The sequence below is a fragment of the Anolis carolinensis genome, chromosome 2, assembly GCF_035594765.1.
Source record: "Anolis carolinensis isolate JA03-04 chromosome 2, rAnoCar3.1.pri, whole genome shotgun sequence".
NCBI lineage: Eukaryota > Metazoa > Chordata > Lepidosauria > Squamata > Dactyloidae > Anolis > Anolis carolinensis.
The window spans coordinates 311,522,430-311,548,128 of record NC_085842.1 but is presented as its reverse complement, the minus strand read 5'-3'; the positions used below and the strand labels follow the sequence as shown (position 1 = coordinate 311,548,128).

Here is a 25,699-nt window from a genome sequence, read left to right as displayed (position 1 = left end):
GGCACAGACGGTCTTTTTCTATATTGGTCAGCTGCCCTTTTTTTCTCCTTTCTTTCCCTGCTCTGCTTTTCACTTTTGGCCTGTCAAAGCACTGCCCTCGGCAGAAAGAACTCTCTCTCTCTCTCTCTCTAAAATCAAGCAAAGTTTTAGGGATTTTGAAACTCTTTTTAAAAACCCAGACTCTGCACATCTATTTCCTATTGTTCATAAAGGCGTTGGAGTCACTCTTTTGTAACAAAAGGCCAAAGAAGATTTTTGAGTTGAGAAATAAATTCAAGTGGTAGAGTGAAGACACAGACCTGATGATAAAGGTAGACCCAATAAAGTGAACTGGCAAAAAGCTCTTAGCAGACAAAAGTAAGCATTTCCACAAAACAAATAACCTGTGAAACTCATTACCACAAGAACAGTATAAAATGACACAAAGGATTGTAGTATTAACTTGGAAGAAGAGATTTCATAAGCACAGTCCATTTTATCTGATGCATGGAATGAAGAGATTCTACAAAGATACAGAATGGGGGATGCCTGGCGCAACAGCAGTACATGTGAAAAGGATCTTGGAGTCCTTGTGGACAACAAGTTAAACATAAACCAGCGAGTCATGTGGTAGCTAAAAAAGCCCATGGGATTTTGGCCTGCATAAATAGGAATATAGTGTCTAGATATAGGGAAGTCATGCTACCCGTCTATTCTGCCTTGGTCAGACCACACTTGGAAACATACTGTGTCCAATTTTAGGCACCGCAATTTGAGAGATGTTGACAAGCTGGAATGTGTCCAGAGGAGGGCGACTAAAACGATCAAGGGCCTAGAGAACACGCCCTATGAGAAGCGGCTAAGAGCTGGGCATATTTAGCCTGCAAAGAGAAGGTTGAGAGGAGACATGATGAGGGCCATGGATAGAGATGTGAGGGAAAGTCACAGGGAGGAGGGAGCAGCTTGTTTTCTGCTGCCCTGGAGACTAGCATGTGGAACAATGGCTTCAAACTACAGGAAAGGAGATTCCACCTGAACATTAGGAAGAACTTCCTCACTGTGAGAGCTGTTCAGCAGTGGAACTCTCTACCCCAGAGTGTGACGGAGGCTCCTTCTTTGGAGGCTTTTAGACAGAGGCTGGATGGGATACTTTGCATGCAACTTCTTGATTTTTGGCAGGAGGTTGGACTGGATGGACCATGAGGTCTCTTCCAACTCTATGATTCCTATTAGACATGTGCGATCCAGGAAAAAATGGTTCTAAACTCTCTTCGAAAGTAAGGGGCTCTGGCACTTTGTTTCAAAAGTCATTTTCAAATTTTGAAGCAAAAGTTCAAAACTTTCAGAAACTTCCGTATCTTTGTATGAACCTTGTTAATGGCGGATGCGCATGAAGGAAAACATTATTGTCAATGGGTAAACTTGAGGGGCTTCTCTCTCCCTCGTTTTTCAGCTATACTAATTGAGCCTTGCTACTGTGGTAGAACACATTTACCAGTGTTAGCTCACCAAATCTAAGAATGTTTGAGTTATCCTCAGATTTTTATAAAAATCTGAGGATTTGGTTGCTTTCTTTGGGGCTCTTCTTAAGCCCCTTGCTCGTACCAACCAGGAGGGAAAACGCTCAGGACTCGGTTGCCTTCTTTGGTGCTCTTATTAAGCGCCTTCCTCACCCCAGCCGGGAGGGAAAACACTCAGAACTTGGTTGCTTTCTTTCGGGCTCTTATTAAGCCCCTTGCTCGCCCCAGCCAGGAGGGAAAACGCTCAGGACTTGGTTGCTTTCTATGGGGCTTTTATTAAGCCCCTTGCTCGCCCCAGCCAGGAAGGAAACGCTCAGTATTTGGTTGCTTTCTATGGGGCTTTTATTAAGCCCCTTGCTCGCCCTAACCGGGAGGGAAAATGCTCAGGATTTGTTGCTTTCTATGGGGCTCTTTTTAAGCTCCTTGCTTGCCCCTGCCAGGAGAGAAAACGCTCAGGACTTGGTTGCTTTCTATGGGGCTCTTATTAAGCCCCTTGCTTGCCTTAGTCAGAAGGGAAAACGCTCAGGACTTGGTTGCTTTCATTGGGGCTCTAGCTCACTCCAGCCGGGAGGGAAAACGCTCAGGACTTGGTTGCTTTCTATGGGGCTATTAAGCCCCTCGCTAGCCCCAGCCAGGAGGGAAAATGCTCAGGACTTGGTTGCTTTCTATGGGGCTCTTATTAAGCCCCTTGCTCTCCCCAGCCAGGAAGGAAAATGCTCAGAACTTGGTTGCATTCTATGGGGCTCTTATTAAGCCCGGATGGAAACGCTCCTCCCTTTTTGCCAAGACTCAGCACTGATTGTTGGGCAAAGAGGCAAGCGCAGGCTAGGCTGCTCCTCTCTGCAAACAAAGTTTGGTTGAATTAAATCTGCTTTCTCATATATTCGAAGGTTTTCCAAGGCCATTAAATAAATGGGCTCCAACACTTCAAATTGGAAGGTTTACTCCAAATCACCAAACCACCTCGGAACCCAAAATAAGTATGATTTTATTACGATTAACCGACGATTCTGAGGAATTCGCCCATGCTTAGATTCTATGATTCTAAGACTATAGACATTGCTCCTTGCCTCTGATTGACTGCATCCACAAAAGCTCGTGCTAAACTCAAATGTGCTACTGAATCCTGCATGAATTTTTATGCTAAAACTGTCCAACATGGCTACCTCTTTGACTACTACTACTACTAATTACTTTATTCTTGTATCCCGCCTCGATCTCCCCAAAGGCACTTAGGGAGGCTTACACTGGGACAAGCCCAACAACAACATAAATTTACATACAAACAGTAATACAAAACAGTAATTTAAAAACAGTTATAGCAATAAGATATAAGCAACATAACATAACAATTACTTTAAAAACCTGAGCATCAATTGCTACATCCAACAGTGGGTGACTAGTGCTAGAACTCTGAGAGGGTAAATCAGGACAGTTGGGGGAAGAACGAGGGGATGGTTCCATTAAAATACTAAAACATATAGAGTGAGGAACAATAATAAAGTGCAGTACAGATTTGTAAACAGTTTCATGCCTGGTGGGTTATTCACTCAAAAACTAACAAAAGAGTGGTGTTAGCCAATTGCATAGATAGTTCTGGGGCAGAAAGAGGTTAACAGATTCAAAAGAGCAGCTCTCTTTATGAGCACAGCAACTTTTTTCAATGAAGAAGACCATATATTTTATTAGTAAATATTAAGTGAAACAACCATGAGCAGAGGCTCTCTGTCACTTATGGATAGATACTGGACCCATCAGCAAAGCATGAAATGCTGCATTGGTGCCTGCCTGCAAGCTTCCTAGAGATGCATGGCTGTTTACAATTGGAATGAGGGAATTAAACAGAAGCAGTATTTGAGTTGATTCCAATACAGAAATTCTTACGTCTTATAGCAGGGATATCAAACTCATTTTTATCAAGGGCCACATCAGCCTTGGGGTTGCCTTTAAAGGGCCGTTGAATCCATGGAAGAAGATTCTGTGGATACTGAGTATCAACTATATATATATTTTTACATAGTGGTCGATGCTCTTTAGTTCTTACTGTATTTGAGTCCCCAGATGTTGTTTAACAACTCCCATCCCTTTTCATGATCCACCATGCACACTGGGGATAATGGGAATTGCAACCGAACAGCACTTGTGGCTCTGAGGTTGGAGAACAGTTAACGGACATTTTAAAGTCAGACATCATATCCACTAGCCTTGTATCTACATTCAAACCCTACCCTCCTGACTAAACAGAACAAATTGCTACCTTCCACATGTTATTGTATCACAACTCCTATCAGCTCTAGTTATGAAGAAGAATACAGGAGTTGTAGTCCTGCCTCTGGAGGAGGGCTACATAAAATGAACTGGCAAATCGGATTAAGCCCATGGGACTTGAGTTTGATGCATGTGCCTTATAATATCTAGAAAATGGTTCAACACATTATGTGATTATCATTTTTGTTTACAGTCTCTTGAGTTTACGCAGGAAAGTCAAATATATGCTTAACAACATAATGAACTTATTGGTTCAGTCATAGTTTTCTTCTGTTCCTTTGTTTTAAAGAGCATCATTATGGAGCCGTAAGCAAGCCTCTGTTCTTGAGGGTCTGATCTGAAAGAGTAGAATTACAGAACTGGTCTACTGCACAGGACTGTTTTAACAAATGGTGCTCTAAGGACATCAAAGTAGTCCTAAACCCGGATTTAACTGTGGCCAGTGCCGAGGGTGCAGAAAACGCATGGTAGCTGTACTCTTGACCAAAGCTCAGTTCCCCACAATTCTTATTTCAAGAAGCCCTCCTTGAAAGAACTCTACAAACACTAAGCCTTGAATCCCATTTGTAGTACCATCAACTTAATTATCAAATGGTGAATCAACACAGAGGTCAATGGGCCCATTCTTGTTGAAAATTCAGACCTAAGTTTTTTGACTGAGGTCTAAGTGTGAGTGCTAAATTCCTTCAAGTAAAGAGCATCCAACCATGCCATGAGCACATAATAACCTAAGGCACTCCAATACATAATCTGCAACGATCAACTGTAGGATCACTCTGGCAAACAAAACCCAAAGCTGCAGAGAATGTGAAAGCAATAGAAACCAAATCAATAAATAGCTATTTGTTTACCCATAAATGTCCAGGACCCCAATGAAGGAATGCTGTTTGACCGTGGTGTACAGAGCCTTGTTGATGTGCTGCACAATCCAGTTGAACAGCTGGGCATAAATGTGTTTGGCTAGCGCATTCCTGGCATTCACGACCTGCTGGACGGACATGTTCTTGATGTAGGTCTCTGAGGTGGTGACCAGCTTCCGGTGGCAGAGCCAGTGCTCCATCTGAGTGTGCTCCACCCCCAGCAATCTGCAAAAATTATGCAGGTGTTCATCCTGTTTCTAGGATATAAAGAAAGACATCCGATTCAGCAAAGCATGCAACGGTAGCCGCAACCCGATGACAAGGGTCCACCTGTTTCCCCTCGTTCGGCTTGGGAAGGGGAGGAAATATTCAATTTTAGAAATGGAAGTCATTTCCAGAATTGCTGCTCTCAGTTTCACTGATTCCTAAATTTTGGTGCTGCTCAAATTCAACTTATAAATGTATTGCACTATAGATGCAGCTCATCAATAGCTGTATTTTTAGTATCTGAAGTATTAGTATTTTAAGCAACCATAGTTTTCTCATGGGCTGTTAATTTAACAATCCTATATGCTGGCAACTGTGTTTGTTGCTATTATTATTGCGTGCCTTCAAGAAATTTCCAATTTATGGTGACTCCAAGCCAAACCTATTATGATATATAAGGATTTTCCTCTTTGATCCTTTATAGCATCATTTGTAATACTATGTACAACAAAAACACTCCTCTTCCCTCTAACTCAGTGAAAACAAAGCAAGTTTGGGGGGAAATCAGTTGATGCTCAAGGGAGATGGAAAGACTATGAATTCAGGTCTGAAAACAATTCCTCAATTGTAGGTCCCAAATGACCTAAGCTCCTACTCTGCCCAGTGTCCAGATGATTTGGATGCAGGAGTTTGGAGAAAAAGACCAAGAAGATCCTACAAAGTCTATATTCTGCTATAGAGAAGGTACAACTATTTAAAGTGAAATAATGCCATGTCAGTCAACATTAAATACTATACTTTTGGGTAACACCATGCAGTAAAATCGTGGAAACTATACTGACCACAATTTTCTTCCACCAATATCATTGCTTCACCATCTTAAAGAGAGCATGAGACAGCAGTATAGTTTGAGCCAATCTTTGAACCATGATGTGATATTCCTTCACCTCTGTTAAGTAAGACTCCAATCTCATAGAGCGCATTTTTTCTGTAGAATGATTGCAGTTTGACACTACTTTAACTGACATGGCTCAATGCTATGGAATCCCGGGAGTTGTAGTTTGGTAAGGCACACACATAGAAGGCTAAAGGCCTTGCAAAACTAGGCCTTTATCCTTCTATGATTCCACAACATTGAGCCATGGCAATTAAAGTGGTGTTAAACTTGATTCATTCTACAAACAGTGTAGATGCACTCATAATTATAAAAATACGAAAATAACTCAAAATATGCCCTGTAAAAAGAGTGAAGGTTTTAAAATTGAGGTTGAGATTAACATCTTTCAGCAATGCTTTAGCTGGGAGGCCCAACTGGCACCAACATTAGAATCATATTTAATGTTTTAAATTTTTGTAATTACTTAATGTTTCAAGTTGATTCCATTTTAAGGTGCCCTGATCTTCAGATAAAGTGTGGGATATAAATATTTGAATACATAAATACATAATAAATAAATTTTCCTACATGTCAGGGGATTGGAATAGATGCCCCCCTTACAACCCAATGATTCTACTGAGAAGTTAACTTCTGAGAAATTAGCTAGTTATTATTTAGTATTTATTTGGTAACCAATTATTTCTAAGCTCTATATCTCAAAAGTATATTGAAATATCAGGAATGGGCTTCCATACAGCTGCCTGACCTGCAACTCAGGAAAAAAGCAAGCAGGCAAAACAAGGCACAAGTGAGCTGTCAGAAATGGCCATGTACAACTATGTTCTTCTTTGCACTATCACCTTTTGCTGCCATTGCATTGTTTTGTCACTGATTAAACATGTTTACAGAGAGACCTGGCACCACACAGCTATGCTTATGTATTAATTAAAGAAGAGAACTATCAAGGGGAGACAACACTATGAGAGAAGATTCACTTACATCGGCAATTTGTCAAAGCTCCAAAATTAAATAGTTCATTGCAAAAATAGCAGCACTGCAAAGTATGATCACAATCAGGGCATGACAATTTATCCACAGTTTTATCACAAATGCTATGCATTAAGGCTCACATTAATATTCTTTCCTTTGTAATCTTAAAATAATGCATGTGAGACAAAGGAAAAAGAGGCACTGTTAACTTATCTCTAGAGATAATTTCTCCCAACTGTGCTATTGATAAGCAAGTGCTCTGTTTACATTTCTGTGTCATTATTTTCTGGAAAAGTCGCGGGGGTTACGTTCCAGGACCACCCGCAATAAGTGAAAATCTGCGAAGTAGGGACACTATATTTATTCTATGTGTGGAGGAGAGCAAACCACAGACTACTTACTACAATGTAACCTGTACTTTATTTTAGCAGTTACAATACACAGTACACTAGCAGAGAAGAATGGAAGCTAAATAACCCTTTTTTTATTTCCAACCCTTCCCTATCCTCTCCCCGTCTCCCTTTATTTCTCCCTTTCCCCCCCTTCCAAAACCCTTTGCACACCGCAAAAACCCGCAAAACAGCGAAAATACAGCGATAAATGGTTAAATTAATATTTACTGAAAACTCGCGAAACAGCGAGGGAGTGAAAAGTGGACTGCGAAGTAGCGAGGGAAGACTGTATTGTCTAATGGGTGCATCCCATTACAAAACAATTAAAGAGTTGAAATTTTGATAGGAACACAGCAGCAAGAATAGCATATGCAAATAACTGGAAATTGAAACCAACTCCATCAGTAGAAGACTGGCTATTAAAGGTCCTAGGTATTATGAATATGGACACCTTAACACAACAACTTAAAAATATCCAGGGAATCCCAAAAAAGACAGCAGACTGGATGCCCATCAAAGAGTGTATGAAACAAGAAAAAAAATGAAAAGACTAGTTTAACTACAAGAGAACTATGAAAGAGATACAACCAAGTAAAACCAAGGGCAGTAGAGAACAAGAGCAAACTTTAAGCAAGAACTCAAAACCCCAAAGAAAGAGACAGGAAGTCAATGAACAACCCCCCACTCCCACACCTTCCCCCCTCACCTCCTTCTCTTCCTTTTTTCTTTTTTTAATTCTATTTTATAATTATATATTATTCCCTATACCTTTATTCTCTCCCTGTGATGGCACACCGAGGGTAAAGGAAAGCTATATGTCTGGCTACTCGGTGGCTATCAGTTTACCCTCTGAAATGCTTTAGTTCTTATAATAAAGACTATTGAGACTGGATAAAGTTAACCAAATAAGTTTACTAAAACAGAGGCAAAGTTAACTTCAGTCAGGATTCTTGAAGGATGAATCAAAATAATATAATACTTGAATATAATTGTGATAAATCACTTGGTTATTGATATAATACAGAGCTAAGATAGTACAGCACAGAACTATGGTGAAATACACTATGCTATAATGGTTATGAGGTAAAATACAGAACTATGATGAAACAGCACTGTTTTGGTGGTAAATGCAGGCTATAGATGAAAGTACTTTGGCAATGCTGATGGTAAATACAAGCTATGATGACTATGAAATGTATGTGCTATTGAGGTAAGGTATAAATACTAAATCTATATGTATAAAAATGTTCTGACCATTTCGGCCTTAAAGTAAACAGCAAAACTAAACACCCCAAACCCACGAAACTTGGCCACAAAAGACATGGTCATCCCCACTGTGTTTAGACATAAAAAAACAAGAAAAATAAAGTCCTAATTAGAGGGAGATAAATAATTGATTTTAACCAATAGCTGCCAGTTAGAAGGCTAAGCTCCGCCCACTTTGTCTCCTAGCAACCCACTCAGACATTTAATGGCGCCCAGGGCCTGTTCAATCAGGCCTCTTCCACACTGCCTATAAAATACAGATTATCTGATTTGAACTGGATTATATGACAGTGTAAAATCCAAGGCCCTTCCACACAGCTATATTACCCATGTATAATCTTATATTGTCTGCTTTGAACTGGATTATCTTGACTCCACACTGCCATATAATCCACTTCAGTGTGCATTTTATACAGCTATGTAGAAGGAGCCTCATATAATCCAATTCTAAGCAGATAAAATAAAATTATAAATATACAGTAGAGTCTCACTTATCCAACATAAACACCCCGACAGAACGCTGGATAAGCGAATATGTTGGATAATAAGAAGGGATTAAGGAAACGTCAATTAAACATCAAATTACGTTATGCTTTTACAAATTAAGCACCAAAACATCATGTTATACAACAAATTTGACAGAAAAAGTAGTTCAATGTGCGGTGATGCTATGTAGTAATTACTGTATTTACGAATTTAGCAAAACATCACAATGTATTGAAAACATTGACTACAAAAACATTGACTACTAAAAGGCCGATTGCGTTGGATAATACAGAACATTAGATAAGCGAATGTTGGATAAGTGAGACTCTACTGTAATATGAAATTATTACTGTGGTATAATAATACAGAACAATATAATCTCTAAAACCAGGACAGTAAATAAACAGCAACATTCTGAAAGCAGGGAAATTGGGAATTCCAGAAAGGAAACAATCAGGTCCAGCTAACACTTCCCAACAAAGGATTCCCCCAGGCAGGAAGCAGCCAGGCTTTGAAGTTGCAATGCCATTAAATGCTAATCAAGGTGGCTAATTGCAGCATTCATACCTGCCACACTGAGACTATTAATTGCTATTCAACCTGGCCAACCAAGATTTCCCCTAGGTAGAAAACCCCCAAGCTCTGAAGCCACGAGGCTACTCTGTCCCATACAACCAGGACTAGAAAGGATGCCCTATGTAGAAAGCAGCCAGGCTTTTATGCTGAAATACTTATTCAGTGCAGTTCAAGCTGATTCCCCTACTAAGGAAGTTAGTACTGAGTCTACTGAGTCCCCTTCGGGGTGAGAAGGGCGGTATATAAATGTCGCAAATAAATAAGGAAGTAGCCAGGCTTCAAAGCGGCTCTTTGAATGAGGGTGCTACTCCAGAAAATGGCCAGGCTTTGAGGCTGCAAGGCTATTCACTGCTATTCCACCAGGCCAAATGATTCCCATAAGCCACAGCAACGCGTGGTCGGGCAAAGCTAGTTATAATGATAAAATACTCAAGGCTTTAATGCAGAGGTCCTCAAACGACGGCCCGCGGGCCACATGCGGCCCATCGGAGCCATTTATCCGGCCCCCGTGGGGGTGGCTCCTTCCTCCTCCGTCAAGGAAGGTGCATGTGGTGTGAAGGAGGAGGAGGAAAAGGCGCACGGGTTTCTTGTCTCCCTCACCCCAGTCACCTTTCCCACCCCGCCAAGGAAGGGCCGCGAGGAAAAAGCGTGCACCTTTCCTCCCTTGCCTGACTGGGAGCTTTCCTATCACCACCATCGAGGAAGGCCTGCATCGGGCGAGGGAGGAGGGAAAGGTGCACGGCTTTCCTGCCTCCTCGCTCGCCTCTCACGCTCCTTTTCCACCTCCTCTCTCAACTGGTGTGAGCCTTCCTCAGCGATGGAGGAGGCAAAACAACAATGGAAACATGCCTGTGGCAAAAGGTAGAGGCCTCCCATTTTATCTTGCCATACAGACTCCCTCCTTTGCAGCCCTGTTGTGGATTCATTTTTCTTGAAGGCTAGTAATCTCTTCCAACCCCGATTATTACAGTATTATTGTTGTTGTTGGTGGTGGTGGTGGTCAGGGGTGCTTTATGTTTTGGTTCACAAAGGGAGAATGGGGTTGGACTATATGGCCCAAGGGGTCTCTTCCAACCATGTTTATTATGGTATTTATTATTATTATTATTGGGTGGCTATCTGTCAGCTTTGATTATGGTGTGGTGCACAAAAGCAGAAGGGGTTGGAGTAGATGTCCCAAGGGGTCTCTTCCAACCTTCTTTATTATTTTGATGATGATGATGAACATTGAGGCTCTATTGGTTCCCTTTTTGTTTTGCTTTTTACTTCAAAATAAGATATGTGCAGTGTGCACAGGAATTTGTTCATAGGTTTTTTTTTTTGTTTTTTTTAAACTATAATCCGGCCTTGGGGAATGGTCTGAGGGACCGTGAACTGGCCCCGTTTAAAAAGTTTGGGGACCCCTGCTTTAATGGCTTTGTGGTCCATGAGATCACAAAGAGTCGAAAACGACTGAACGAGTAAGACGACGACGATGAGGTATATACAAGCTATAATGTAAGTACTTTAGGCTATAAGGTTAGGCTATAGCTATTTGGCATATATTCTAGGCTATAGTGACTATATGGTAAGTACAGGCTATGGTGGCTATAAGGTAAATACAAGCTATGAGCCAAGTACTGGCTGTGAGGTAACTACAAGGCTATGGTGGTAAGTACTCTAGGCTCTGGTTACTATATGGTAAGCTCTAGCTATAAGGTAAATACTAGCTATAAGGTAAATATAGGCTAAGGTAACTATTTGGTAAATATGTGCTATAGAATGCCTGTTTGGATTTCCCAAGGCCAAAGGAAACCCAGACAATTTCTGGCCTTCTCTTATGAAACTCTGACACAGAATGCAAAATGGAGGAAAAAGCCGGCTGGCTCTCGAGGCAAAAGGGCTAAACCATTTTGAGCCAGGCCTCCAGGGGGGTTTTAAGCTCCACCCCTAAACTAAGAGCAAATGGAAACGGCCACACCAAAGGGAGAACTTAAACCAGGAAATGAAACAGAGGGAAAAGTGTAGGCCAAGAGATCACACTCCCTAAATATTTAATTTTATGTACACTATTTGAAAACCCTATTTCTTTCTATTCTAAAGAAATGTTGACAGGAACTGATGGCTTTTCCACACAGCCATATAGCTCAGATTATCAAGGCAGAAAATCCTACCATTTCTGCTTTGAACTGGGTTATCTGAGTTCCACACTGCCATATATTCCAGTTCAGAGCAGAAAATGTGGAATTTAATCCAGCTGTGTGGAAGGGGCCTAAGACAGACATCTGGGTTATGAACCTGACTAGCAAGAAGCAGATCCCCATGAAAGTGCAAAACTTTATTTTTTAAAGAAAAAAGCTTTATTTTTAAAACCTCTCTGGAGTGACTCTAAAATCAACTTTTGCCAGAAATTAACCAAAATAATTGCACTGGAGGGCCCACAACTTCCTAGAGAAAGGGAGGTTGTTTCATTCTGAGATTCTTAAAAAGAATATTTTAATCAAATCTGCAAAAAGTCAAAAGTTAAACCTCCAAAATTTAATCTCGCAAATGTGGAGAATCCCAGAAACCTGTGTTTCCCCACACACTTATAAGTACAGTAGTCTCGCTTATGCAACGTAAATGGGCCACCAAAATGTTGGATAAGCGAATATGTTGGATAATAAGGAGAGATTAAGGAAAAGCCTATTAAACATCAAATTAGGTTATGATTTTACAAAGTAAGCACCAAAACATCATGTTATACAACAAATTTGACAGAAAAAGTAGTTCAATGTGCGGTGATGCTATGTAGTAATTACTGTATTTACGAATTTAGCAAAACATCACAATGTATTGAAAACATTGACTACAAAAACATTGACTACTAAAAGGCCGATTGCGTTGGATAATACAGAACATTAGATAAGCGAATGTTGGATAAGTGAGACTCTACTGTAATATGAAATAATTACTGTGGTATAATAATGCAGAACAATATAATCTCTAAAACCAGGACAGTAAATAAACAGCAACATTCTGAAAGCAGGGAAATTGGGAATTCCAGAAAGGAAACAATCAGGTCCAGCTAACACTTCCCAACAAAGGATTCCCCCAGGCAGGAAGCAGCCAGGCTTTGAAGTTGCAAGGCCATTAAATGCTAATCAAGGTGGCTAATTGCAGCATTCATACCTGCCACACTGAGACTATTAATTGCTATTCAACCTGGCCAACCAAGATTTCCCCTAGGTAGAAAACCCCCAAGCTCTGAAGCCACGAGTCTACTCTGTCCCATACAACCAGGACTAGAAAGGATGCCCTATGTAGAAAGCAGCCAGGCTTTTATGCTGAAATACTTATTCAGTGCAGTTCAAGCTGATTCCCCTACTAAGGAAGTTAGTACTGAGTCTACTGAGTCCCCTTCGGGGTGAGAAGGGCGGTATATAAATGTCGCAAATAAATAAGGAAGTAGCCAGGCTTCAAAGCGGCTCTTTGATTGAGGGTGCTACTCCAGAAAATGGCCAGGCTTTGAGGCTGCAAGGCTATTCACTGCTATTCCACCAGGCCAAATGATTCCCATAAGCCACAGCAACGCGTGGTCGGGCAAAGCTAGTTATAATGATAAAATACTCAAGGCTTTAATGCAGAGGTCCTCAAACGACGGCCCGCGGGCCACATGCGGCCCATCGGAGCCATTTATCCGGCCCCCGTGGGGGTGGCTCCTTCCTCCTCCGTCAAGGAAGGTGCATGTGGTGTGAAGGAGAAGGAGGAAAAGGCGCACGGGTTTCTTGTCTCCCTCACCCCAGTCACCTTTCCCACCCCGCCAAGGAAGGGCCGCGAGGAAAAAGCGTGCACCTTTCCTCCCTTGCCTGACTGGGAGCTTTCCTATCACCACCATCGAGGAAGGCCTGCATCGGGCGAGGGAGGAGGGAAAGGTGCACGCCTTTCCTGCCTCCTCGCTCGCCTCTCACGCTCCTTTTCCACCTCCTCTCTCAACTGGTGTGAGCCTTCCTCAGCGATGGAGGAGGCAAAACAACAATGGAAACATGCCTGTGGCAAAAGGTAGAGGCCTCCCATTTTATCTTGCCATACAGACTCCCTCCTTTGCAGCCCTGTTGTGGATTCATTTTTCTTGAAGGCTAGTAATCTCTTCCAACCCCGATTATTACAGTATTATTGTTGTTGTTGGTGGTGGTGGTGGTCAGGGGTGCTTTATGTTTTGGTTCACAAAGGGAGAATGGGGTTGGACTATATGGCCCAAGGGGTCTCTTCCAACCATGTTTATTATGGTATTTATTATTATTATTGGGTGGCTATCTGTCAGCTTTGATTATGGTGTGGTGCACAAAAGCAGAAGGGGTTGGAGTAGATGTCCCAAGGGGTCTCTTCCAACCTTCTTTATTATTTTGATGATGATGATGAACATTGAGGCTCTATTGGTTCCCTTTTTGTTTTGCTTTTTACTTCAAAATAAGATATGTGCAGTGTGCACAGGAATTTGTTCATAGGTTTTTTTTTTAAAAAAAAAAAACTATAATCCGGCCTTGGGGAATGGTCTGAGGGACCGTGAACTGGCCCCGTTTAAAAAGTTTGGGGACCCCTGCTTTAATGGCTTTGTGGTCCATGAGATCACAAAGAGTCGAAAACGACTGAACGAGTAAGACGACGACGATGAGGTATATACAAGCTATAATGTAAGTACTTTAGGCTATAAGGTTAGGCTATAGCTATTTGGCATATATTCTAGGCTATAGTGACTATATGGTAAGTACAGGCTATGGTGGCTATAAGGTAAATACAGGCTATGAGCCAAGTACTGGCTGTGAGGTAACTACAAGGCTATGGTGGTAAGTACTCTAGGCTCTGGTTACTATATGGTAAGCTCTAGCTATAAGGTAAATACTAGCTATAAGGTAAATATAGGCTAAGGTAACTATTTGGTAAATATGTGCTATAGAATGCCTGTTTGGATTTCCCAAGGCCAAAGGAAACCCAGACAATTTCTGGCCTTCTCTTATGAAACTCTGACACAGAATGCAAAATGGAGGAAAAAGCCGGCTGGCTCTCGAGGCAAAAGGGCTAAACCATTTTGAGCCAGGCCTCCAGGGGGTTTTTAAGCTCCACCCCTAAACTAAGAGCAAATGGAAAAGGCCACACCAAAGGGAGAACTTAAACCAGGAAATGAAACAGAGGGAAAAGTGTAGGCCAAGAGATCACACTCCCTAAATATTTAATTTTATGTACACTATTTGAAAACCCTATTTCTTTCTATTCTAAAGAAATGTTGACAGGAACTGATGGCTTTTCCACACAGCCATATAGCTCAGATTATCAAGGCAGAAAATCCTACCATTTCTGCTTTGAACTGGGTTATCTGAGTTCCACACTGCCATATATTCCAGTTCAGAGCAGAAAATGTGGGATTTAATCCAGCTGTGTGGAAGGGGCCTAAGACAGACATCTGGGTTATGAACCTGACTAGCAAGAAGCAGATCCCCATGAAAGTGCAAAACTTTATTTTTTAAAGAAAAAAGCTTTATTTTTAAAACCTCTCTGGAGTGACTCTAAAATCAACTTTTGCCAGAAATTAACCAAAATAATTGCACTGGAGGGCCCACAACTTCCTAGAGAAAGGGAGGTTGTTTCATTCTGAGATTCTTAAAAAGAATATTTTAATCAAATCTGCAAAAAGTCAAAAGTTAAACCTCCAAAATTTAATCTCGCAAATGTGGAGAATCCCAGAAACCTGTTTGTTTCCCCACACACTTATAAGTACAGTAGTCTTGCTTATCCAATGTAAATGGGCCAGCAAAATGTTGGATAAGCGCATATGTTGGATAATAAGGAGAGATTAAGGAAAAGCCTATTAAACATCAAATTAGGTTATGATTTTACAAAGTAAGCACCAAAACATCGTGTTATACAACAAATTTGACAGAATAAGTAGTTCAATACGCAGTAATCTATGTAGTAATTACCATATTTACGAATTTAGCACCAAAATATCATGATGTATTGAAAACGTTGACTACAAAAATGTGTTGGATAATCCAGAACGGTGGATAAGCAAGTATTGGATAAGTGAGACTGCTGTAAATAAGATGTGGTTTGAGTGTTGGGCAAAGACTTTTTAAGCCTGGAAATCAACTGGGTGAACCAGGCCAAGCCTAGGAGGAAAAAAGTATCAAACCACCTCTGCATCAATCTTGAGATGGTTTGCAAAAACCCTGTAATGTATGTGTTGACTGGAAAAGCAAATGCATGAAGCCGATTGGTTTAGCCCTGCAAAAGGGCGGGAATTTAAATTGATACATTTTCTGTCCTGCTGCCAGAGAACCGGTTTGAACAGGTTCTTGTTCAGTGAGTGAGTGAAGTGTGTGACTGCTTACTGAGCATTGCCTGGACAAGATGGCTGTGCTTGTTTGCTGCTGAAGAAGAGGATGAAGACATATTTATGGACTAAGAAAGGACTGCTGTTTTTTTCTTAAGCAATCAGAAGACTATTGTAAATGTCATTGGCTCTGTTGATCTTTTGGGATTAGTAAAATTCCTGTTATTTGTCCTGCAAGTCTGAGTGGTGTGTCATCATTCTGCAGTGTGGCTCTGGGTTCACAGGCACACATTCAACACCACCTACAGTCTGCAACAAATCTTGCCAAGAAAACCTTAGGATAGGGTCACTTTAAATCAAACATGGGACACAGCAACCACAAATCACCCAAGTACTCTTTCCTCACAAGGAAAATAACCATGTCAAGAGATAGAAATTTCTACAAGTTAAGCAAGTGGGCAAGCTAAGAGGGGTTGAGGGAGGCCCCCTTCTACACAGGTGTATAAAATCCAGATTATCTGCTTTGAACTGGATTGTCTGGCAGTGTAGACTAAGATAATCCAGTTCAAAGTGAGGGGGACGTGGGTTTAAAATGAGAATTTTCAGAGATACTGTAGAGTCTCACTTAACCAAGGTAAATGAGGTTGTAATTACTGTATTTACGAATTTAGCACCCAAAATATGATGTACAGTAGAGTACAGTAGAATATCTATCTTCTATCTTCTATATATATAAAAGAGTGATGGCATCAGGGCAGCGGACAAAACAACAAAACTACAGGCCCCCCAACCTCGAAATTTGACAACACAACCCATCATCCACGGCTCTAGGTTGATACAACAAAAAGAAAAGAAAAATAAAGTCCCAATTAGAGGGAGAGGAATAATTGTTTTTATCCAATTGCTGCCAGTTAGAAGTCTAAGCTCCGCCCACTTGGTCTCCTAGCAACCGACTCAGCCTAGGGGACAGGCAGAGTTAGGCTTCACTTAGGCCACTTCCACAGATTATCTAAAGCCCCAGCTTCTGCCAACCCAGAAGTTCGAAAACATGCAAATGAGAGTAGATGAATAGGTACTGCTCCAGCAAGAAGGTAACGGCGCTCCATGCAGTCATGATGGCCACATGACCTTGGAGGTGTCTATGGACAACGCCGGCTCTTCAGCTTAGAAATGGAGATGAGCCCCAACCCCCAGAGTCAGACACGACTGGACTTAATGTCAGGGGAAAACCTTTACCCTGTACCTTAACTACCATCAATACCTCAATACTTTATTTCCCATACCACCATACTTCGCCACAGCAACGCGTGGCCGGGCACAGCTAGTATAATATATATCAGTATATTATCACTTATCCAACATAAACGGGCCAGCAGAACGTTAGATAAGCAAATATGTTGAATAAGGGATTAAGGAAAAGCCTATTAAACATCAAATTAGATTATGATTTTACAAAGTAAGCACCAAAACATCATGTTATACAACAAATTTGACAGAAAAAGTAGTTCAATATGCAGTAATGTTATGTTGTAATTACTGTATTTACGAATTTAGCACCAAAATATCATGATGTATTGAAAACCTAGACTATAAAAATGCCTTGGATAATCCAGAACCTTGGATAAGCGAGTCTTGGATAAGTGAGACTCTACTGTACTTCTAATGACTATAAGTCCCATATGTTCTGATTGACTATTTGACCTAATTTGCAAAAGGCGTTTGCAGGGCCTATGTTTGAGAGAGAAAAAAATGCTGATGTTTGGAAAAAGAATTGTTGCAGAAAGGGAATTACTTTTACATCAGGATATAACTGGATAGATAATACTCCCTAGGGTTCCCAGCGGTTTTGGACTTATGTAGATAACCAGATGCTATGATCAGGGTCAATAACATGAAAACACCATTGTCTAAAGAGCCACATGTTACAACAAAGAAAACCAATGAAATTGCATGAAAGTAAAAATGCTTGTGACGTAGTCGATATTAGACGAATGGGGTAAATGATCTTTGTAAGCCAATAAGAATATGTTTCTGCTTTTTGTAATAATGATAAAAAGCCTTGCAACCATTTTGAGGGTGCGACAAATCCATTGATTGCATTGCTGTATGCATTTTTGGTCGTTATTGCTATGGCCATGCAATGAATAGCTTTTTTTTTTTTCTTTTTTTTTTTTTTGCAGTTTGAAGATGTCCTTCCTTGCCCTCTACACTAGAAGGGGGCTCCTGCTTTTGACTTTAGATTAAAAAGAGTACTTTTTGCATCTTTGTCCCTTCAAAAGCAGATCATGTACATTATCTGCCTTGATATTCTGGATTATATAGCAGTGTAGAAGGGCCCTGAGTTAGAATTTTGCCAGATTTTACTCCTCTTACTCATCAGTTCAATATTTGATTTTTAATCAGTTACAGTCTGGTTTTCACATTTAGTGCTCCTGATATACACAAGGTCTACTTCCAATACTTCATCTGCAGTTATTGCTATATCTGACAATATCTTTGAGATTTTCCTTTGTTTTGGTTTTTAATGGGCTGATAACATCCTACGTTTCTTGACGGAGCCATTTTCATACAGAGGGACTGAGTCATCCTTGCTTCCTTTCATCTGAATTTTCCCTCCCATTACCATGTTGTCTACATTGTCCTGGGCCCTTTCTAAAGCTTGTGGTATAAACAGGGCTTTTATGCTGTTATCTTTATAGCTAAAGGAGCCCTGACTCATCCCTCTTTTGTTTAATTTTACTTGCAGCCGGTAATCTTTTCCTTCTAGACAATCTTTCATGTTAAACTGATGATGAAGATTGGGAGCTTAGTTCTTTCCAGCCATCTTGCTCCCTGCCTCTACAATGCCCTAACGGCTCAGGGAAGTTATAGTCCAACGTAATATTGAAAGAGCCTTTAGTTATCTTATGGGATTTAGAGGCAGATGAAACAGTACGAATAGGGCTTCCCATACTTACTGATAGACTGCATGACTCTCCATCACGTTCTGCTTGCAGCCCCACATTCCCGAGATGCAGGATGGCAGCAAGTATCTTAAATATGGTCATCTGGTGTGAGTCCTTCACTCCTGAAAAGAACAATTGATATCCGACATCACCAGGACACAAAGCAGTATTTAGATTGGGCAGTTTTCACATACTGAATTTTTATTATTTATCGTGTCAAAAATGAATTGAGAATACAGTAATCATTTATAGAAAAACCACTAATAAAATGATGCAGTGTGTTAAAGTGCTGAGCTGCTGAACTTGCGGACCGAAAGGTTGCAGGTTTGAATCCGGGGAGCAGAGTGAGCGCCCACTGTTAGCTCCAGCTTCTGCCAATGTTGTAGTTTGAAAACATGCAAATGTGAGTAGATCAATAGGTATGCCAGGGGAAAACCTTTATTTATTTATTTGCGACATTTATATCCCGCCCTTCTCACCCCAAAAAAGGGGACTCAGGGCAGCTTACAAAATATATACAGTAGAGTTTCACTTATCCAACACTCGTTTATCCAACGTTCTGGATTATCCAACGCATTTTTGTAGTCAATGTTTTCAATACATCGTGATATTTTGGTGCTAAATTAGTACATACAGTAATTACTACATAGCATTACTGTGTACTGAACTACTTTTTCTGTCAAATTTGTTGTATAACAATGTTTTGGTGTTTAATTTGTAAAATCATAACCTAATTTGATGTTTAATAGGCTTTTCCTTAATCTCTCCTTATTATCCAACATATTCGCTTATCCAACATTCTGCCGGCCCGTTTACGTTGGATAAGCGAGACTCTACTGTACATACAATATATTATTAGTATAGCACAATATAAGCATTATATATTACTACAGTAGAGTCTCAGTTATCCAACACTCACTTACCCTACGTTCTGGATTATCCAACACATTTTTGTTGTCAATGTTTTCAATACATCGTGATATTTTGGTGCTAAATTAGTAAATACTGTAATTACTGCATAGCATCACTGCGTATTGAACTACTTTTTCTGTCAAATTCGTTGTATAACATGATGTTTTGGTGCTTAATTTGTAAAATCATAATGTAATTTGATGTGTAATAGGCTTTTCCTTAATCCCTCCTTATTATCCAACATATTTGCTTATCTAACGTTCTGCCGGCCCGTTTATGTTGGTTAAGTGAGACTACTGTATATTGTACTATACCACTATTTTGCAATATTATTAGTAGTATTACATGTAATATAAATATACAATATAGTTACTAAAGGTAAAAACTTTGCATTGTACTAAATTTCCTTTGACTAGAAGCTGGCTACCTGGAGTGCCTCTGGTGTTGCTGTGCATTGTGCATGTGGCAGGGCTCAGACTGCACTGTATTAAGTGGTTTGTGGTTTGCTCTTCTCCACACTCGCATGTCGTGGACTCTGTCATGGTTTGCATATTTAAAAAACCCTAAATCCAAAAGACCTCTGTTAAGTACTTTGGATAAGGGACACTCAACCTATATGTAAATGAAATATTACACTATATAAAACTATTTTTGTTCCTGGGTTATAAATGCCATTTCCTAATTGGTACTATCATAAAAACATGGAAAAGTGTATTAAACTGCAAAAAGTTTGTTTTTGTAGGACATCCTGCAGCATATTTTGCTATAGTTTTCCAGTGAATATCTCATTGAGTCCCAACCAATTCAACATAGTTTGTGGAAGCCACAAAAATGAAGTTTCTGGAGTATAACACCTACTTTCAAAGTAAGTAGTGCACAATTAAACAGGATATTACACTTTCAAACCTGGAAGAGAATTTTTTTCAAATTTTATTACATAGTGTTATGGTTAGCATTCTATTAGTCAGTTGTGCTGTCATAAAAAGGACTTAGGACATTGATACTGCTTTGTATTTTAATTTATGATTGTGGCACTAGACCAAAAATGAACCTGAAACCCACATAAAAAGTCATTTTGATTTTGAGTGATGAAGGTCTGTGCCGCTTGTTACTGGGGTGCTGCAGCCCCTTTCCCCCGTTGCTCATCGATTCAATCACTTGGGACAAATTACTGGGTTTTAAGGTCAGATTCAGAGTTCAGATGAAGATGTATTTATATGCAGCCATTAAATCTTGGCTATGTGTTTGATGCAAGATTTGGCTGAGCCTGTCTGATGATGAAAACAATTCATAGGAATCTAGCCTATTTGCTTGATCAGTGGTGCAACTCCAATTGTTATGACAATTGCAAGCTCTGGCCTATAATTTCAAAGAACGTGTTTAGAGAAATAAAATAATAAATATAGGAAACAAATATGTCCAAGGACACATGGGTATCACAGCAAAGCTCCTGCAGGGTTATTTAGAGTCCTTGTGAAAGACAGCTGTCTCATCCAAATGTTATACTGGGAACCTCTCCAGCTCATTTTGTAAAAAATAATTAACTTCTCACCAAGCAGAGTGAAAGCATTCCTGGTTCTCTCAAAATCCTCTGCGTCATCCACTCCCTCGATAGACGTGTCTCCTCCCAGGGATGTGTAGAAAAAGTCTTCGGCACATGCTGAGAGAGAAATAAATTGTGAGTGGAAGAAGCTAATGCTCAAATTATTTGCTGGCATATACCCTATGTATTCATGTATTAGTAAAAAAATCAACCTGAAAACACCTTGTCCGATTTATCCATGGGTCAATGTGAGTATCGTATCGTAACCCTTCATTGAAAAGTTATTCACTCATCAAAGATAATTTCAACTGATGTTCCTAGTTTTTATAAAAGATAATTTTATAGTATTTCAGACATCTCTACCTCTTCTCTAAGGCATTTTCCTTGAGGCAGCCTGGTTTTCTCAAGGATTTCAAAATGGTACCTTGCTATATTTCACCTAAAGTAAATTTGGATCAAAAGGATGGATGGTCATTTGTTACTGTCGGATAATACCCCGATGTACCTATTTAGGGGTTGCTGCCTCTTTGCCCCAAGGACTTTAAATGTGTATATCTGAAGACATATTTTAACATAGTTCTGGATAGGGTAAAGGAAATGAATAACTTTTGCCATGGATCATTTAACAATATCAACAAACATAACATGGCTTATGTCCTACTGCTTGTTTATGGGAATGTTTCCCTCTAAAATGTGGATTTTCTACCCGATTATACATGTAAGAGAGACTTTTTTTTCTGTTCATGATTAGTTCAGCAATTCTGCATGATTAACTTTGCATTCAATGAACCCTTCTTGAGGACAACAACCAAAGTCCTTTTCTTTGTAAGCTTCCACTTTGTCTTCCTTTAATCAGAATGGCATGGCTTTCTTTGAAAATTTCATAAGCATTTCAACAAACACTGCCAAGATACGTTTCAGGATTACTCCTGAGCCAAACATTTGAGATCCCTCAAAGGCACACAAGAGAATTGCCAGCAACAACTGGGTGTACTTCGGCTGAAATCCCATCAAACTCCTTATACCTGGAAAATCTATGGTAAAAGTTTGGAATTTTTGCTTTTTTGATTGACCGCAGGACTCTTGGTCACGTGGCTGGGAAATTCTGAAACAAAAATGGTGGTGTGGGTGCATCTACTGACTAGAACTAAAACTCATAATCGCTTCTTCTGTTGTCTGGACTTGGAGAAGTTTGGAGAGGTTGAACTCCAAAACAAATGGAAGGACAGGGAAGGACATCAGCCCACCCACATTTGTTGAAAGTACGGCTGTAGGGCCTCTATGGAAGTGGGAAAAATCATGAATAAAAAAAGCCACTTTTTACTTGAGAGAACACTTCTCTAAAAGTGTCAAGGTTCTTTTGCTGGAAGTTGACCACAGAATTGCACTGGAAGCATTTAAAGTGATGTCTACATTGATACTGTTTGATACTACTAGAACTAAATGTTTTGGAATCAGGAGAGCTGATGCCCCACTAAACTACAACTCTTAAGATCCCATACCATTGGGCCATGGCAGCTAAAGTGGTGTCAAACTGCATTAATTCTATGGTGGAGATGTACTCCTAGACATTCCTAGAGATAACATTTTAATCAACTGTGAATAATCAAATCGACAAAGTCAGATCCGTAAATGTGGAGAGTCAATGCTATTTACTTTTGTGTTCCAATAAAATACATATATATATTACATCTTTGCAGCTTTGAGTACCTTCTCTATATCAAGTGGTAATTATGCCAATTAAATCCACTTTAACTGCAAGATGCAGCACAACAACATGCAGAAAACAACACATTTTCTCCAAAGCATGGTGAATGAAGGAAACATAGGTTTAGTTTCAACACAGTCTCCCAGCTTTTTATGGGGAAAAAAACCCAAAAAATCCTTTCCCAACTAAGCTGAGGAATGCTTAGTCAAAGACTGCAGGCTTGCCTGTGGAACAGAGAGCATTTCACACTGACATAAACACAAAAACACCCACCAAGAGACAAGCCCAGCTGGAAGGCATAGATGCGCTCTCTCCTCAAAAGCCATTAGAGCCAAAAAAGAAAACGCAAACATATCCCATGCAGTTAAATACCTCGCAGGGACAACCTCCCCATGCTTTCAGCTTCCTATCATGCCTGGCATTTTCCATCAAGCATTTCCCTCCCAGCCACTAGAGTTCAAAGCTGCTGATTTAATAGAATGAAAGAGTATTTTCCTCCAGGGCCCGGGAAAAGCTTTCCTCTCTTCCTTTTTCTCTTGCTTCTCTCAGCGCCTCCTGATAGGATCTGTGTTGTTCTATATCCTAGTTTTTGTAAAGGGCAATTTCCTATCTAATGTAATCTGGTATCTTAAAAATATACACAAAGGTAATGTGCCAAAAAGTCCAACATTGATAGGCAAAGATGGGCAACTGCTCACTGCCACAGGACTTTTGGGTGTCAAAATGACTGCCAACATTGATTAATCTAGAACAGCCCAAGTAGCTGGGAGTGATTTTTGACCACTTAATTGCAGCCATGGCTCCATTTTAATTGTGACAGCTTCATTTTATGAAATCTTGAGCTTGTAGTTTGGAGAGTTGATATATCTCTCCAGATTCAATGGATGGAATCATAACAGTCAGTGAAGTTACAGTGCTTTAATTGGGTACAATCATCTCTCCACATTTGTGGGTTTGACTTTTGTGGAGTTGATTATTCACATATTTGATTAATATGTTCTCTCTTGGAATCTCTTAAGTTCCCCTAATAAGCATGTGCTTCAAACCTGTCCAGTATTTAGCCATAAAGAAAAATAATTGAGAAGCATCTCAAACTTTTTACATTATGATTGCAGTTACATACAGTAGAGTCTCACTTATCCAACGTAAACGGGCCGGCAGAATGTTGGATAAGCGAATATGTTGGATAATGAGGGATTAAGGAAAAGCCTATTGAACATCAAATTAGGTTATGATTTTACAAATTAAGCACCAAAACATCATGTTATACAACAAATTTGACAGAAAAAGTAGTTCAGTATGCAGTAATGCTGTGCCGTAATTACTGTATTTACAAATTTAGCACCAAAATATCATGATGAATTGAAAACATTGACTACAAAAATGCGTTGGATAATCCAGAATGTTGGATAAGCGAGTGTTGGATAAGTGAGACTCTACTGTAATTCTTATGCATTGGGAGAGAGAGAGGAATTACACACTTTGAATCTATTGCAATACAATGTTTAGATGTAAGGCACGGTTTTTACACCCGAGAAAAGTGATCTGCACAGCAGAATCTTTCTTTTGACCCAAAGAGCTGAAGGAGAGGCATGCAGCCCAGGTCTGCTGGCATTTTCAGTCCCAATCCTTCCTTGCTAACAGCACCATATAATCCATTTCATAAATGTGACAGAGTTCAGAAAGTGGACATATGCAATATCATGCCAAGTATCTATCTCGCCAATTTGATGATGGATGGAATAGAAAACTACATGGCAAATATTTTTCAGTGGAGAGAGCCTGAAGATACAAACATATACTCACTTAGAGAGAGATCTTTAAATTCTGGGAGACCAGCGGAGGCACACAGCTGATAGAAAATGTGATAGTTTCGCTCATCTTCTGCCTGAGGAGTAAAACATTTGGTTTTAGAGACAAAAACTGGCATCAAGGATAATCTGGGCCATTATTTGCCACTGTATCCAAATTACAGATTTTACCCCCTGCCATTGCCAACATGTTAGTTAAGTATGGCTTCTGTTTTATTTATGTTACCCACAGTTAACCAACCATGTGTGGCTATTTTTAGGGAGCAGAAAAGCCATGGTTCTGACCAGCATTAACAAAAGATTGGAAGTATAAAAAACTACTATTCCTTACGGACTGGTGAAGAAAGCCATTGTTATTCCTAGTGTTATCAGGAGAACTGGCTGCATGCACAAAGTCATGATTCATCCAGGGATTCTCATGAAAGAATAATACAGAAGACTCTCCACTTTTGTGGGTGTGTGGTGTGCATAACCTCCACTAAATGTTTTTTTTAAAAAGCTATTTATGTCAAACTGTGTTAAGTGTCAAACTGCATTAATTCTACTGTCTTCCAGTGTGACTCACCCCAACTCCATCCCGACTGCCACTGCCCTTGTCATAAAGGGACAGAAGAAGAGGCAATATCTGGTGGGCTTAATCTTCTCCCCTTTTCATTATGTCTCATATCTTATTTAGATTGCAATCCCAAAGGCAGGGAATGGTCAAATTAACAGTCTGCAAACCACATTGGGAGGGAGCCTTTTTGGCTAAAGGGCAGGGTATAAATACTCAAAATAAATGATAAATACATTAAATTACATTCATGGGATACAATATCTAAGCTTCAGGTAGACATGCACTATCACGTCTGGAGGTGGTTGGGACCCCAGTGGAAACAGGATGCAGATAATGGCTGTATGTGAGTAGCAGTGGTTATAAACTTTCAAAGGATGGCCACATTATGGCAAAAACTAGAGGATTAATAATGCATGTGATTAGAAGTGTAGTAAGAAAATAAATGAAAAGTTTATTATTAGGTAAAGACCCTACTTACTGTCAGAATGCTTACACTACGAATAAGTGTTATTCA

General features: G+C 40.0%; 1 protein-coding gene and 1 long non-coding RNA gene across 5 annotated transcripts in view; one reads left to right on the top strand and one right to left on the bottom strand.

Annotated features, from left to right (window-relative positions):
* myo5b (myosin VB) overlaps positions 1-25,699 on the bottom strand; it is a 355,668-nt gene that overhangs the window by 117,988 nt on the left and 211,981 nt on the right. For 3 of the 4 annotated variants that reach the window (XM_062972559.1, XM_062972560.1, XM_062972561.1), the window contains exons 7-10: positions 24,625-24,706; positions 21,120-21,227; positions 18,668-18,777; positions 4,619-4,884 (exon numbers count right to left, since the gene is read on the bottom strand). In XM_062972559.1, the coding sequence (XP_062828629.1) occupies positions 4,619-4,884; positions 18,668-18,777; positions 21,120-21,227; positions 24,625-24,706 (566 nt within the window). Of the gene's footprint in view, positions 1-4,618; positions 4,885-18,667; positions 18,778-21,119; positions 21,228-24,624; positions 24,707-25,699 lie in introns of those variants that run through there. The other variant, XM_062972562.1, reaches the window with a different exon arrangement.
* The window catches only part of LOC107982332 (uncharacterized), a 190,252-nt gene that overhangs the window by 125,247 nt on the left and 39,306 nt on the right, over positions 1-25,699 (top strand). The window lies entirely within an intron of this gene.